Source organism: Stegodyphus dumicola, chromosome 3 (genome assembly GCF_044657685.1).
Source record: "Stegodyphus dumicola isolate Sdum_Otavi_A_Nest chromosome 3, ASM4465768v1".
In the NCBI taxonomy this organism is placed as follows: Eukaryota; Metazoa; Arthropoda; class Arachnida; order Araneae; family Eresidae; genus Stegodyphus; species Stegodyphus dumicola.
Window position 1 is genome coordinate 54,503,847 of NC_140770.1, and position 18,417 is coordinate 54,522,263.

The following is an 18,417-nucleotide window of genomic DNA, read 5'->3' on the forward strand; positions in this document are numbered from 1 at the left end:
TGGTTAACCGAATTTAAGAATCACCATGGTATAAGGCAGCTAAAAATTTCAGGTGAAAAAGCTTCAGCTGATACTGAAGCAGCTAAACAATTTGCAGATCAATTTATCAAACTTATTAATAGTGAAAAGTTATTTCTAATGATGCAGGCAAAACTGATTTTTTTTTTTTTTTAGGTAATATGTAATACCTTGGTGATCTCTCCTGAAAAGCTTTAACTGGCACCAAAGATTCCAAAGCAAGGCTAACAATGTCAGTATGTGCAAATGCAGCAGAAACATACAAATATAAACTTAAACAATTGGAAAAATTCCCAATTTCAGGAATTCAAAGGAGTAAAGATTTTTACCATCACCTACCATTCAAATACACTAACATGGATGACTGGCTTGAAAAGAATTTCATACCAGAGACTCAGTAAAATTTCAAATTGATTGATTTACTGGATGAAAATTGTTGTAATTATAGACAACTTTTTGATTCACACACAGGGTTTTAAACAATTTTAGAATGATTTCGATAGGGGGAAAAATTATGGAATAAAAATTTCTGGCATTAGCTTATTATTTGAAATAAGAAATTTCATCTACTACTTTTTAATTTATTCTTTTAAAATGCTGCATGTAAACAAGCTGTGGATTGAAGGACATGTATTCATTCTTTTGAAAGAGAAATATTTCTATTTCATAATTCAAAAACATTCTGAAATGCATGGTATCAAAATTTCCAACTGCAAAATAAGCAACATTATTAATTGCAATCATTACTTCTACTTAGAAAGAAGATTCCAAACAAAAACTTGAAAAAGGTATGCAAAATTATTATTAATTTTATGTAAAATTTCCTTTTGTTTTTTCCTACATTTGAAAAATTTAAATAAAATTTTTAATAGCAGCAAATTAGCCTAGCAGTAAATTAATTTGCATGTTTAAGCAAGCACATAAACTACGAATTTTGTTCATCAAGGGATTAATTAAAAATATTCACCAACTTTCAAAGTCAAGAATTTTTTAAATAGTATAAAACTCAAATAAATGTAAGAGTGGATGTTATGAAATACTATTATATAACTAACTAAATTATGAAATTATTCCATATCAGAGAATTTAAATTAAACATTTATTGCTACTGAAAACTTCTATAAAATACTACTCAAAAATTCACTTACAACCATCATTAATATTACAACTTAAATGAAGAGAAAATTAGTGTTACTAAAAACCTTAATAAAAATATTTATGTTTAAAAATGTTTGACAAAATGTTAATAAAATATTCACTCGCAACATGCAATAATATCACAGTTTATCATTTCTTCTAATTTTACTCAAATTTGTTCAATGAAAATATTTAATGAATATTTAAAAGAAACATGAAAACTTTTTGTTCATGTGAAAGAAAATCCTTTTTACTTCTCGAGATAACATATTTTCCCTCATCTTGTTAGCTGTAAGGCGATTTAATTAATCAGAATTCACAAAGTAAGCTAAAAAAACTTAAAGAAGTTATACTTGATCTAAAACTTGTAAATTATTATTACAGCCAGAATAATATGAATATTACTAATAATTTTGATATACAGTGCCTTTTCAATTAATTTTGCTTTTGGTGTTATAAGTAAGTAACATAGCAAATGCTTTTTCTACTTTTTAAACTAATTTTTTAAATGTTTTTTTGATTAATCGATAATAACAAAAAAATTGTCATTTCAGATATGTCCATACCTCCTACATACATAATTTAACTTTATTTATTTACCCCCCCCCCAAAACCTTCATAAAGTAAATTCCCAACTTTGGAAAAGAATAGATACTTGATATATAACAAATTCTAAATCATACAACACAATCTGTCAAGTATGTTTAATATTCCTATTGTATATGCACTGAATCCTAATATATGTGTGTTTTGTTTCTTTTTCAAATAAAATGTCATCTTAAAAAAATTATGATAACTCTTTACATATGCAGTTTTAAAGCTAAAGAATAAAATTTTTATTATTACTTTTAAAAAAGCGATGGTACAAAATTTTGATTTTTCTACAGTTACTTAAATAAAATGCAATAAAAATTTTTGGATTTTAATGAGAAAAGATTTCTTAGGAAAAGATCAAGAAATGTTTAAGCAAGAAAATTAAATTAGTTTAAGATAAAAATAATAGCAATTTGCTTATATACAGGCTTGTAATAAATAAAATATTCCTCAACGTACTTTATTTAAAGATGCAAGAAAAGGACACACATGTAAGTAAAAATAACTAATAAATTGTTTTGTACACTTTATCATTTTTGTATTTACGGCATTCACTCTTTTTTTTTTTTTTTTTTTTTCACAATTTTGAGCACATTTTATACAGCTTGAATCAAATATTTTATTCTTTTAGACTTCTGGGAAAGCACAAAACTGATAAAAATACAGACAAAATTGAACTTTTATTAAGCAAAAAATTCAATTCAGTGCAACAATCATGTTTTAACCAGCAGCATGATTTTTCTGCTAGAAGCAATTCATAATCAATTTCATACCTCTGTTCAAAACTGGATAACTATCTATTAAAATTGCAATGAACATAAATTTAGCGTTACTGAAAATAATAAATATATAACAGATTTTCTTAATTATGAAAAGTCAAATTGATACATAATTTTTTTTTGTATTTATTAGTGAAATTATTGAAAGATTCATTCATGATATACTGCTCAAAATATTCAGCTATTGACAAAGAGAAAAAGGAGAAAAAGATTGATATTAGAATTCTCTTTTCATATTTACATAATTACAGTGGTAAATTGGCACACAGCTATGATTTTCATGAAACAAATGAAAATAAACAAAATAGTGGTTTTTAATAATAATGAATATAGCTTTTTTTTTGCTAATATATCATAGGTTACAGGTTATAGGTGCAGAAATAAAGGTAATCAGAGAACTTGATGTATTAATCCATTTAGGAAAAAAAAAAAAAAAAAAGCCTCTGCATAAATACTTTATCATTTTTAGAAAATCCATAAAAGCACATTAAGTTTTATTGAGTCTAAATCAATATTTTAAATAATAAAAATAGAAATTTTATGCAACAGAACAGATAATTGCAGCTGTTAAAATAATATACATATATTGCCCCACAATTTATTTTAATAAATTTAAAAGATAATATACATGGCTTTTTTTTTTTTTTTTTTCAAAAAACAGACTTTATAAAAGCAAATTATAAGCTAAAATATTAGAGAGAAGATTTAACAATTATTTATACCATAAATTGTTATACATGTTTTTAATAAATATTGCCAACCAGTGAAGTAAAAAATTTACTACTTAAAAATCCAAAATGTGTTAAAAAAAAAAAAAAAAAAAAAAAAACTTCTTACTTGGGATCTGTTCCATTGACAACACAATGATTTGACATTTCACCAAAAAACTGAACTCCTAGCAGACCATAAAGAGACATGAAGAACAAAAAAAACAAAGTAACATTGTATATTTGTTGACTTGAACGCCTGTTGAAAAAAATTTAAAACATTGCTTCAGAATATATCCTAAATCATACCATTTATGAAATTTAAATTATACTAATACACAAATATTACAAAATATCAAAATAACATACTTAAAAATTTGATTGATTCGTGATTTTGGCATGGAAAACTTTAAGAACACCCGTATGAAACGAATCATTATTAATGGACGAGGTGCTCTGAGTATTGATAAGTACGAAAACTTTGGCACCACTTGCACCATTTCAAAAATCTGAAATTAAGACAAAAAATTATAATCAAATTAACAAAAGATTTATATTAACTTACTTTATATGAATCAAAATTCATTTGTTCAGAATAAAAACTCTTAAGTACATGTAATGCGAAAATATGTATTTTGTTTCTCTGTATTCTTTTTATTTACTTATATTTTTCAAACTACACATTTTTTAAAAAGGAAAAAAAGCTTGATTTTATAGTTTTCATACTCTGAAAGATACTGTTCATAAAATTTATGCACATTTTTTAGAGGGGGAAGGGTCCTCTTTTTTTCTAATAATTAAAACTCATTGCATTCTCATTACAATAAAAAACAAGTGTTTCAGTTTAAAATTTCATAGGCCTATACATAACTCGCAGACGAGTAAATTTTTTTTTTCCAATTTTTCCTACAAATCTAAAAATTAAAATTATATTTAATAAATTACAAAATGTGATGCTTCAAACAAAACACTAATATTATTCCAAAGTACAATTTCTAAAATGCTATATAATATATAACCGATATCATAACTATCTAAAAAGTCATTATACATAAAACTACACAGCATTTAAGCAAAATGACTACACAGCCATATTCCTAGCAAAATGTAATCAAATAATTACTTTTCATGCATTTTTTAAATGAAGCATATAAATGATATTCCTACTTAAGCACTCAGCTAAATTTCACCAAAGAAATATTTTTCTTGTATAGATTACTCTTTCAATTAATTAAAATATTTAATATGCTTTTCATCAATATAATTTTCACATTTCACCAGTCTTTAAAGTCACCAATTTATTGAAAACATTGTGAATTGAAGATAAATGTTTGTTTGGTCACCTTTATTGTTCACAAATAATAACAAAAAGCACTTTACAAAGAATGAAAATTGAAAACATATTTTCGCAGGACTAGTTCCGATGGTTTTACTGAACCATCATTCTCAGCTGCAAAAGCGCAAATGAATGGGATAACATATAATGATTAGACAAGATAAGATAAGAAAGCCTGGACAGGAGATAAGCTACTGGCACCATCTGTTGATGAAACCAGAACTAAAATATAATTTCTTTAAAGGCTGAAGGCAAAGATGGATTGGAATTAGGGTTGTTAACTAGAACAGAAAGATTTTTTTGAATGTGAAATCAAAAATCCAGTTTACCAATGGAAGATGGTTTCTGAATAGTTTTGGCAGCAGAAGAATTGTGGCAGTGTGATTTTTGGACCAACAATGCTGGGCAACAGAAGATTTCCGTGTTTCCTTTTTTCTAACATATGCCTCATGTTCCTTAATGTGAAATTTTAAGGTTCTCTTAGTTTGGCCAATGTACTGCAAAATACATACAACTTTATAGCTAATTGATAGAAAGAAGGGAATGGCAACAGAATTTTTATAATATCCTAAAACAAGAGTGTGCCTTTTGGTGTGTTGAGATGAGAATTTTTAACTGCTTGATTAATAATGTTGGGTGAAAATCTCGTTCATTTGCGCTTTTGCAGCTGAGGATGATGGTTTGGTAAAACTATTGAAACTAGTCCTGCGAAAATTTGAAAATATAATGCTGATTTTTGTTGTTTGACTTCTAAATTAATATTCGTTCGGCATGTTATTGTATCTTAACTATGGATATGGTTAAATATAAAATGTGTAAATCCATGTGTATTTAAATGAGTAGATGTTATGCAAATATATGTATTGTTATCGTCAACTGTACAAATATACTAAAAAATACACCAAAAAACATAGCTATTCTACAAATGTTGAAACTAGAGGCACAGATGATCAGTAAGTACTTGCTTACAAAATGATAATTTTTAAAAATTGAATACACTCAAATTCCACTATAATGAACTTGGCTGAATGAAGATTTTGGTTCCATCCAGTTTCCTGTACACTTAATGTTATTTTATACTGTTATAGCAAACCTCCAAGAGTATGAAAATTGGAAATAATAAACTGTTTGGATGTTTTTTATTGAAACATACTTTTTTGGGCACTTTACATATATTCTCAAAATCTCTGCAAATTTTAATGAAAAAAATCACTAATTATTAACATCATCCATATTAAAATATTAGGATTCCCCTATTTCACATACCACCTATAAAGGAAAACACATTTACACTATTTTTCCAGCCTAGCTTCTAATCATGGTGTGAAAACAAGGTTGGAGCTTTTACACAGAGAATTTTGTAAAACAATATTCTCAGTATATCAATAATACGGTGAATAATATGAATTAAAAAAATTAAAATTATACCTGTAAGATAACTGATATCCACAGAAAGAAAACCATTGTAGCATCAAATTGACACCAACGATCTTTGAGATAAGAAAAATCACCCTGAAAAAAATTAATCACCATAAAAATGTTAATACAATATTACACATTTAAATGCATACACATATGCACACAGACGTATTTCTTTATAACATATGGAAAAACAGACGTCTTTCTCTAATGATGAAAAAAATGCCTAAGGCATTAGAACTTATAAAATGTTCAATATTCTATAGAAATAAACAGAATATAATACAGCAATATAAAATGATTTAAAAATTTTAATAATATTTAATTTTTGAATGTTCTGATCAAATACTTAGTTGCTAATCAATCCCATACTTTTATTCTCATATTTAAAAATACAGGTACTTCAAAATTTTGAAGCATTTTCAATGATTTACAGTACATATACAATGAAATAGTAGTTTCATGTAACTAAAGAAAATTATTCCTAATATGTTAATACAGTCGATTCCAGTTAATCGGATCACACCAGGAAGCGATCGTTTTGGTCCTAATAACTGGCTGGTCCGATTACACGAACATGTTCTATGTTGTAAGATGTGATGTGCTATATGTAGCAAACAGTAAATGTACAAGTAAATCATGTACTAAAATGTAATCATGAACTTTATGGTGCAGTACACACATATGACGAACATACATGTACAAACACGAACTACAGTCAAACATATTTCAATGAGAAAATTAATTTAGAAACAAACTCTAAGAAACGATCTCCATGATACTCAGCATGCAAAGGCACAATAAAAACGAGTTCTTACCAAGTTCCAGTCAACATTTGAAGAACTTATCCTATGTGATCTGACGTGTTCTCTTGATGGATTGCAGATGAACAAAATTGCCACAAACATCTAACACAGCAATCAGACTGCCTCCATTTCCCTCCTGCATGAAATACCGATACAAAGTTTCAATGCATTTCCTCGCAACCTGTGTTGTCACTTGCACCAACTTATTAGCAGCATCATCATCATCACTTTCTTGGCCTTCTGATGCTGTCGTGTGTTTTGCTGCAACTTGAGCAACCATTGCAGCGTCGTAATCTTCATTTTCATTGTAGCATTGAAGCTCGTTGTCAATGGATAAAAATTCTTTGCAATTTTGTACCTGTTGAAGTTCCACATGTAAATCATCATTTTCACTTTCAATGAGCATGTCCACATCCATCTCCAAAATTAAATACTTAAAGCCACAGTAAGAAAAACAGTTCTGAATTGTTTCACTGCTCATTTTTCACCATAAATGTAACTGCTTGTAAGATGTTGACCTTTGCACTGACTTCGCTGGCTTTTGGCGATGAGGTCAGCAAACTTTCTTCAATTGCTTCAAGGACGTAATTAAGAAACCTTAATTACGTCCTTGAACAAGAAAGGGGTCTTCAAATTTTTATGATGCCCATGTCCATTGGCTGGACCAACGCTGTGGTCCTGGGAGGTAGAAATTCCAGTCGGACGTTCATCAAGCAATCTAAATGAGGATGTGCAGCACAATTCTCAAGAACAAGCAGCACTTTTCTCAACTGGGACTGTAGCTCTCTGTCCCAATCCTTTAGCCATTCTTTAAAAAGTACAGAGGTCATCCATACATTTCTCTTCACATGATACACAACTGGTAAACTCTTCATCCTAAGTCTTTTAAAATAGTGACGCTTAGCGCTTTTTCCTATAACCAACAGCTTCATCTTGTCCATTCCTGACATGTTTGAGCAGCACAAGACAGTTACGCGATCCATCGCATTTTTGGAGCCAGAGAGTGCTATATGTTTGTAACTTAACGAGCCGTCCGGTATAGCACAATAATACAGCCCAGTCTCATCAGTATCGTAGATGTCATCTGCTGAAAAATTTTCAAGAAGCTCAGGCAGTTTTATTGATTTCCATTCTTCAGCATTTGCACCATCAGCACTTTCTTTCTCTCCATAAACTTTCTTGAATTTTATGTCATGTCTAAATTTCCATCGAGACAACCAACCGTCCATAGCTTTAAAGTCATCGGGGCTCAGGTTTTTAGCGAGTTCTTCTGCTTTGCTTTTGAACATTGGGCCGCTTAATCGCACAGATCATTCAGTAACAATAGCAAACCATTCATCAAAGGCCTCATCGACATCTGGGTCCTTGCCTTCATGCTTCCATTTTTGGAAGTTTCTCCTCATCCTTCACATTGTGCCCATTCTTCTTGCAGCTCATTCTTCTGTTTTATCAAGCGCGAAATTGTAGTCTTTGCCAAACCGGTTATTTCCACCAACCGACGCCGATTAGTGTTTCATGGTCGTGGCATTTTGGCAGAGGAGACAAGGCATGCACACAGTTCACTGACTAAGTGACTAAAGTGATCTGAAGAAACCTTGGTGTTTCGGGTTCAAGATGTTGAGGTCAAGAGGGAAATAAAATGCTCGCCATTCAAAGCTTTGGCACCAAAATCATCCCAAAAAGGTGATAAAATGATAGCTTTCTTGTGTAAACTTTAATCATGATTGACAGGCAGGAATTCCTTTCAGGTGGAGCCAGGTCTTCTATTGTTCATTTCCTTGAAACTCGGAGGCGCAGGTCAAAGAAAATGGTGCACATGTTCACCTCCCTCCGGTTTTGCTTTTGTCATGCACTTTAAGGAATTCCTGACCTTTGATAAAGCATTTTCCTGGGGAGCCGCAACTACAGATCCTCCCATATGTCGCACACCATCTGTACATTCACTGTACGTGGCAGAGTTGTGGCTTCTGTTTCTTATTTGCTCTCACGTTTTTTGGTCCGATTAAATGGAATTTTGGTCCAAATAAGCGAATAATATTAGGCTTATGTACATAGGATTTGTTTGGGTTCTTTAGGATTTGGTCCGAAAAAGCAGCTGCTCTGATTATCCGGTGGTCCAATTAACCGGATTCGACTGTACTTCAAATGAGGACTTAATGTTATATCAATTAGATGTTACTATTTATTGACAATAAAACTTTATTTGCCAGTCCAAAAACTCTGCAAAGATTACACACTTAATCTTTTAAAAACAATTTTTTGTTCATATTTATTCACATTAACTATAAAGTTAGAATGTTCAATCTATTTCCAATTAATTAAAGGCAGATAAACCCAGGCCTGAATAAAAAAGTTGTTCAATTATAGCAGAACAATGGAAAAATGATGAATGAAGTGTTTAATTTGTATGCATAGTTTTCAACATAACTAAATAAAAATAAAAAAAAAAAACTGCTGGCCTAAACCATCAGTGTAAAATGAAACTGTCTATAAAAATATGTAAAGAAAACTGTAATCAATAATAACCATGATAGCAGATGATTTCATAATATTGGATTGGCAAGAGAGTAATTTTTGTTTGCACAAATAAACAGCGTTATGCTCGTTTTGATATTCTTTTGTCAATCTTGTAATTTTTTCTTTTGAGATTTGGCAGCTTACACTTTTAGGTTGCTATAGAAACAAATTCCATGTATTTTTGTTAATAACTGTTAGTTCACAATTAATTTTAACATGGGATGCAAAAATACACATTTTTGACATATTTAACTTTTTTATGTACTTACAAGAAAGTGGCTGAGGCTCAAACGTGGTTAGTTTGGGATAACGTTTACATGTGGGAGCCTGATGCAGAGAACGCTTCGCCTGAGCTGAGGTTCACAAAAATGTATGTGAAGTTTATGATGTCAATTGCTTAACAGAATGCATGTCTCAGAATCTATTTAAAAATTTTCATTCTGGAGATGTTTCACTTGCCAACGTTCGACCAACGTTTCACCTGATCTTCTGAAGTTGATGATGATAACATTAAAGACATAATTGAATTGAATCATTATATAACTATGCAAGCGAATGCAAAAGGTTAATAATATCATACACAACAATTTAAGTCATATAAGATGTCCTGAACTCATTAAGAAGCTCGATATTTAGGTTTTGCATGAATTGAAAGAAATTCATTTAACACACAAATCAATATTTATGATACATATTTCAAATGCAATGCAGTCGACTCTTTTTGACGCATGTGCATAATATGTTTACGCATGCGCGTTTAATGTATAACGGATGATATAAGCTAAGCTAAAATTATCTAATTCAGTTAATATTGCAGATTGCGTTGTTCCTTAATCTTTGAATTGGATCCGACTTATTATTTTTTACAGACTGTTAGAGAAATTTAATAAAAGTAAGCTTGAACTTTCGATTATGTCAAATAGAATTTCCGATATATATTTACTAATATGTAAAGGATCTACAAAGCGAAAGTATGTTTTGAAATCCGAAATCTGTTTATCAATTTCCCGCCATGGCGCGCAATGAATTGGAAGTTGATCTGTCAGCACTATCCTTATCTTCAGGGCAGATGTTTTTATTTTATTTGGCTTATAATTCCTTACTAAATGTAGTATTTCATCTCGATGTACTCCATCTTTGATATGATTTAAATCAAGTTCCTCATCATTATAATTCGCTTCTGATAGTGAAGAAAGTGACACGGAGGTTATTGAAAAACAAAAAAATTTCGATTAACGAATTAGTCGGTATTCTCGACACAGCAATTATAGGACTTGAACAGCGGAACTTTGTAACTAAACAAGAAATTATATCTGTTTAATAGAAATAAAGAGAAAGTATTATCACATGAAACGAAGCAACTTAAACAACTTAAATTGAAAGAAATGTTTAATAAAGTAAACAAATAAATATTAAGCTTTTTCTTTTTGTAACTTTTGATACCCTTTAAATCATAATTATTCTTTATTTCATAAATTACGGTTTCATATTTTTAATTTTATAATTTCTGCATGCCATCTTACCAGATTTAAACTGATGATCTATAATCCGGAAAAATAGATAATCTGGAATCGCCGAAGTCCCGATGAGTCCGGATTAACGACTTTTGACTGTATCTGAGAAAATTTAGGATGCTGATTGAAATAATTTAGAATCCCAAGGTTATGGAGATGAACAAAGAAGGCTGGAATCATAGCAGATTTTAGTATTCCCTTTTTTTTCCCCTTTTTATTCTCATTGACAAACATTGTATAGTCAACACAAATAAGGTGGTGCAATATTTATTTAGAACAGTTTTTACATTTTTGAAGAAAGGAGCAGAACTGAGCCTAGCTAACAAGAGAAACAGACAGCAAGTGTAATGCACTTAACATGAACTTCTCATTCAAAATGCTACGGTTTCGGTTTAACTTTACTTTGATTGGCTACTTAATAACTAAAATTATTACTGGTTGAATACTTATGTAAGAATACGCATCATTACTGCTATGTAAGAATTATATGACATGTATTAATTTTACAATGACACAGTTAATTTTGCTTTGACACAGCTTACTATAAGCAGTTACCATTTTTTGTACAAAAAGGGGAAAATATCCAAATTAAAATAGAAAGTTATGGAATTATTATAAATTAAAGTTGGAATTCTGATTTGCATATTCTTTATCTTACACTCATATGTAAATAGTTAGATAACAGATAGAAAAATTATGCAGTAAATATAAATTTTTAATTTGAGTGCAATACTTTGGATTAAATTCAGCTGTAATATAACATTATGAAATGTTGTCTTACAAGTATAAATATCATGACCTCAAAATAAATCAAATGCATTAAAGTATATAGAAATACATAAATAAACAACCTCAAAATAATAAAAAATACATAAATATATTTTATTTAATTACATTAATAAAATGACTCAAATATTTCTTATTTATTATAATATTAATAAAATGATTTAGATATATATTCATATAAAACTAATTCAAATATTTATTAAATTTCTTTTATAAAGTGCTTTTAAGCAAATTTAAAATTAAAAATGCATCTCTTATGATGCATATCTGCTGAACATGAATTTAGAATTTTTACTATATCACTGTGGGAAGATGTACATATTTTCGAATTTTCTATATTTAGTACAACATGGAATTAAGAGATCTTTCATTTTTAAAGTCCATTTAGTCCTAAAAATCACTGGTTACCCCTTGTATATATTATCACGACCCTTGTATTATCGCAAAGTTGTTGTTTCATTTATGGTAGTCTGAGCAGTTGAATGTTATGGAAACCCTATTATGAGGTAATCGGTTGCCTGATTACGGTAAATTCATAAGGGCTTGTCTGTGTGTGTTGGTTAGGAAGTATACTGCTTGTTTTGTGGTTTAAATGATACAATGGCTGAATGTGGTAAGATTAATTTGAAGTTTCTGTACGATTTGGAAAGAAAAGAGAATTACTTGACTGGTGTGTCAATGAAGGTTTACTTAGTAGCCATTATTAAGTGTCCTGTTTGTAGGAAGGAAATGCGTATGGTCGGACTATAACGGTGCTAGGGAGGATATTTTTTACTCTTATTTTGTGAATTTATGTGGTGACATCAGTATACAGATTCTAGTTCAGATAATTTTAAGTTTTTGGATGCTGTTAAGGAATTTTGTTTGACTTAAGATATGTAAAAAAGGTAAGTGGATATTTTCTTTGTGTAGTGCACAGATGAATTTCCTTTTTTATGTTATTTCATTGTTTGATTTTAAAATGTAGTTTAGTGAGATTACATATTTTTTGTTGGCTGTTACTTTGACTTTGTAAGTGAATATAGTTCGATGTGTACATGGACAAAGGGAGTGCGCAATGCCTAGTTTGTGCAATTCTCTGATTTTTTAAAAGTGAAAATAGGTTGATGTGTACATGGATAAAGGGAGTGTGCAATACTAAATTTGTGCACTTCTCTGATTTTTTTTTTAAAGTGAAAATAGGTTGATGTGTACATGGGTACCAAGTTTGTGCAATTCTTTGTCTTGTTATTTTGGTCAAAGAATTGCTCAAACTCGGTATCCATGTACTGCCAAAAATCATCAATTTTCACCAAGGGATACCCATAGATTTTTACCAAATCATTTGAACACAAATAATCACTTTTGCATTGTTATGCGAAAGCTCAAATTACCATAAGGAATCCCCGAATGTACATTTTCACTATCATTTCAATGGTGAAGAGAACTGTAACCACAATATCACAAACAAAGGTGACATAAAACAAGAACTCGTATCTCTCAAAAGTGCGCGTAGTATTCAGACTCACTGATACCAAGCTGAGAAGTGCACATAGGCGTAACAAACGTCTTACCCAAACCTGTAAAAAATAAAATGATAAATTATTTAGTTACTTTAAATTTCCAAACGATTCTCTTTAAAAACATAATTAAATGTAAATGAGCTTTAAAAACATACAGTCACTGTTAACAAATTTTAGAACAATTTTAAGGCAGTTTAATTAACGTTTAAAATGAAAAATATTTAAATATTTAAACCAATGGTTATTTTTTCTGAACTTTAGGTATGCATTGTGCTTTCTATTATAAAAGGGTTTTTCACAAAATTTATAGAGGTAATGCTTTCTTTAATTATTTTTCTATCATCTTCTACCTATCTACTTATTTGCTTTTCAGATTTTATCAATTGTGGTAGATTTGTATTCAGGGAAAAAAATCTTTTCAACAGTCTAAAAGCACTTTAGTTGACAGGTGAAATATCAGGAGATGTTGGATGAATTTATTAAAAAAGAATACATTCAATAGCCACAGCAAACTTTATTTTTTCAAGGAATGCAGAAGTAGCTTCCAAAATATGGCTGGTGGCTTTGTCTCACACAATTTTACTACATGAGTATGACTGAGATAAGGAAATTGAATTCCTTTGACATTTCAGAAATAAAGCTGTTTTCTGATATGATGAAATGATACTTTTCAACTTTCTGAACACTGAAATTTTTTATTATTAACAGTGTTCATACCCCCCGTATGTTGTGATTGTTCACAAGTGGCATTTTCAGATGATAATTACTTGTAAGCACACATTTTTAAAAACACAGAAAAGTGATTCGGATCATCATTCCCTCTGGCTTGGCACTCATCATCTTTTTTTTTATTTGCCATTATGGAGGAAACCTGCAATAATCAAAAACCCCTTACTGAAACTTTCTTCACATTGTCAGAATCAGATTCATAATCCTTTTTCTTCTTGCTTTCAAGAATAAATTTACCATTCCTTGTTGTAGTCATTTGAATAAATTTATGTTTCATCAATGGTCACAATGTATTTTCATTTACTTCCTGCTAAACGGTGTTTATAGAGGGCTCTACAGTAATTTATGTATTCAGCCAAATGCATGGTGAAAGCTAGGTAATTCTATTTCATAGATTTTGTAAATTATAAATCTTTGTTTATTGTTGCTATAGACATATTTACAGACTTTGCACTTGAAAGCTGCATTGACAGATTTTTATGCTGTTATCAGAGACTTTGCAACTATTAGAAACAGTGTATAACATTTTTGGGAATTTATTTGGAATCTTTTCATATAAAAATAATGATCAATGGTTTTTTTTTTTCTTTCTGAGAATTAATACAGCTAACTTTGCACTAGAAATTTTAAAGTAACGTATTTTACACTATTTTTTGAATTAAAGAATAAAAGTATTTCTCTTCAGAAAGAACAAAAGCACTTCTTTTGATCCATAGCTTATTTAACTGCAACATTCTGAGAGGCGAATAAATTTAAAAGTAGTAAATGATATTTCTCAGTTCACATCATATACTATGATCAGAAATTTTTATTTTACTACATTTATACTTTTTAATCCTTTAACAAAATCATTCAAAAATTGTGTTAACACCATCAGCATTTTTTAACTCTTTAACATTTACTGCTTAAATTCAGCATATTTCTTACTTTTAAATAGGTTAGATAATTTATCCTTGAACTGATATTAACAGTGATCAATTCAATGAAAAGAATATATTTACAGCTGTATACAGTAGATTTATCAATCATGTTATATAGATAGCAGACAAAATAACATAAATGAAAATTGCACTACTGATGATAAAAATATTTTTGGAACAGAACTTTTCAAAACTGTTACAATGTAGCATTTATTTTAGGCATAGTGATTATTGCAGAGAAAATAAAATATGGTCTTGGGGCTTTTGGAAAATTTAGTTGTAGTTTTGGAACTTTACTGAATTCCAACATGCAACTCTTATTGACATGAAGCTTGGCCACCCCTGGCATATATCAAACCTTAATGTTAATACTTTCACAAATATTCTAACAGCAATTTGATTCTTGATTTCTTCGCTGATGGTAATTTTACATTCTTTAATTCTTTCTCAAACTTTCCTTTCATAATTGCCATAGTTTTCATCCTTTAATATTAATCTATGACCTTTTCATTCCATCTCCATTTTTGCATTTACACTAGCAATTAATTTCACAATCATTTTGAAGGAATCTGTCATGATGCAGAGAGCTGATGGAGCATTTTGCATTAATTGCTATTTCTACAGAATTCTATTTATAGCTCTGATGACTATACTGTTTACAATAACATTTATTTTCCTTTTATTAGATATAGCATTACAGATTTTCATTCATATTTTACTTGAAAATTGAGTCATAAAGGTGTAGTTCTTTTGACATATTTTATCCACTCCAAGCAAATAATGTTTCTATGCAAAGTTTATGCAGTATTTAAAAAAAAAAAAAAAAAAAAAAAAAAACCCACCTTGCATGAAGTTATTTATGCATGAATGAAGATTTGTCATATTTAAATGCATTTCAACCAAACATGAAATGCCTGACATACCCTTACTTACTAGAAATGAAAATGATTTCAAAGGAAATGCTCATAAAAAAATGACTGGATAACAAAAATAAATTCTAACACCTACCCATTCAACATCAGCTGCTATGCCAAGCTGAGTCAGTGTCTCACCAGCACCATAGTCAGCCAGCACTTCATCACCTTTCACACTCTGCTTACGGCCCAACATTTTCCTGTAAACATCATAATAATAATACAATAAAACAAGTGTTTCACTTCTGTGAATGGTTTTATTATTTCATTTAATTTTATATATTATTGTAATTTAACTTATTACTTTTTGACTCATCACTGATTTCATTCAATTTATTAATATTTTCATTCATCAATAACAGATAGCCTGCAAATTTATGAATATAAGCTGATTCTTGTTGTTTTAACTCCTCCAATAAGCTTATTGTTTTATTCAATAATTAGCATTTTGGATGACTTTTCTTAAACTCAGTCATTTTTAATTTTGCTTTACATCACACACAAATATTTTATTGTTAAAATGCGATTATTATTTAGGGTTCGCAAGCAGCATTATCAAAACATTTGTTTCAGGCGCGAAAATATTAACAATGGCAAAGTTTAAGTCCTAGCTATAGTGTTAGGTTCTGTGTTTGATTAAAATACTATTGATATGTTTAATCACAATTTTATTGAATAAAAAGAAGTATATCAAAAGCACTGAGAGACTAAATTAATTCTCCACAGCAAGGGGTTCATGAATGTTTTGAATTTTGTATGAAATAAATAAGGATAAAATATATATGTACAATCATGTGCCAACTATATGTACCAAAAAGGGGGCCATTTTACATTTATTCCAATCTTTTGTGTAAAAATTACATCACCGAAAATAATGACATGTACCATTAGTGGTATATGTACCATACTTTGAGAAACCCTGCTTAAGAGGGATCAGGAGGAATTCTACACAATAGTTCTCTTAAATACCATATCAGTCTAAACAGCAGTTATACTCAGAATCCCACAGCGAGAAAATGCCTAGTTTGCAAGAAAATATCAAATTTCAGCCCTCAATTTTTTATTTTTCATTTATTTGTTTTTAAAATTAAAATGAATGATAAATTTGTCACTGTTTCTTGATTCTTCCCTGGAAGAAGTTTTTGGCCAGACTGACACCTTGCTATCAAATGATGATTTATAATTCTTTAGAGGATTATATTTTGGTAATATTCAATGACAAGATAATTCAAATTAAATGGGGAGGCAGATAAGCTCAAAATAATATCTGCAGACATATGCCGTTCATTGCATAAAAAGTGTTGCTAGAAGTTAGAATTACATTATCATCAAATTTTGTTTGGTGAACAGACATAGCCCTGTGAACAACATGCAGAAGGTTTCTCATGATATTAGCTAGAGAAAATTGCTTCAAAATAACAGCATTAATGAGCCTCTTTAGCATATCTGATTAATTAGTCAACAAGCCTAACAGAAATGCCAGCAAAGCATATGTATGCATTTCTTGATAAAAAAATTACTTTAAAAACCATACTGATTCTGCATTAGAAGTTACATGATGACTGCTGTACATCAAACAGGAGACCACTGACACTAAGAGTTTTGGAAAATGAAATCCAGTCTACAATTTCCAAAAGCCTTATTAGTAACATTTTAATAACATGGGTCTTTTTCAGTATACAGTAGTCCTTTACTGTCTGTAAGAATTAATCTTTTTCTATTGTTTCAATGATTACAGAACCACAGATAATGAGATATGACAGTATATATACAGTGATGGTTCAGTGCAATATTAGTTATTCAGGAAGAATTGCAATAATTTTAGCTGAAATGATAACGATATAAATAGTTAGAGTTCTTTAGAGTATTCTAATTGAATTTAATAGCAAAAATTAATTCAATAAAACTATTAATCAATCTACAGGCCATTAATGAGATTAAAAAAAAAAAAAAAAAAAACAACCTGTGTGACTAAAATTTGTTTCTTTCTTTCCTTTTCTTTATAACTATTGCATAACTCTATTGCACATCTTCAAGTAATACAGAATGCCTTTTTTTAACTTCAGCTTAAATATTTTTTTACTTCAATTGAATCCAGCTTCAGAATACATTTAGGTAATACTCAAAAAGAAAGGGTGTGTGGAGAATTTAAGGTTTATATCAAGATATTTTGCTAAAGAGCTTCTGGTTCCATTTTTAACTTCCCAGATTTCTTCTTCAACGGAAACTGTGATAAGTTTTCCAATTTTTTCTAGTATAAATCTCATGGCATAAGATCATTCTTTTTATATCTTTTCATTTACTGCTTTAAAGGTTTTTTTATATTTCATGTCATGGTTATTATAATAGCTATTATAGTGCTGCATCTAGAATTTAATCTTAGATGCTTCTTATGGCCAGAATTTGAGGCAACAAGCATTTCATGTGGATGGTTCCATTTTTATTATAGAATTCAGAAAAATGGAATAAACAGGGGTGTTTGTGGGACCCCAAAAAATCCCCTGAAACTTTTACGGAGTTACTACCGACATTTTGGAGTTTCGAGAAGGGGGGGGGAGAGAAATGAAAAATTACAATTATGAAGTATTGAATGACCTAATTATAAAAGTTCAATGAATTACTTTTTTTGCAAAATTAATAACCATAAATTTTCAAACATATAAACTACTATATTTTATGTAAATATTTTAAATTACCTGAATTAATTCTTTAAAAAAAAAAAAAAAAAAAAAAAATTAT

At 29.5% G+C, this 18,417-nt stretch overlaps 1 protein-coding gene across 1 annotated transcript in view; it reads right to left on the minus strand.

Annotated features, from left to right (window-relative positions):
• Nucleotides 1-18,417, minus strand: part of na (sodium leak channel non-selective protein na) — a 135,694-nt gene that overhangs the window by 112,342 nt on the left and 4,935 nt on the right. The window contains exons 2-6 of the mRNA XM_085812895.1: nt 15,773-15,878; nt 12,987-13,172; nt 6,000-6,083; nt 3,605-3,744; nt 3,366-3,494 (exon numbers count right to left, since the gene is read on the minus strand). Coding sequence (XP_085669021.1) covers nt 3,366-3,494; nt 3,605-3,744; nt 6,000-6,083; nt 12,987-13,172; nt 15,773-15,874 — 641 coding nt within the window. The 5' untranslated portion in view covers nt 15,875-15,878. The remainder of the gene's footprint in view (nt 1-3,365; nt 3,495-3,604; nt 3,745-5,999; nt 6,084-12,986; nt 13,173-15,772; nt 15,879-18,417) is intronic.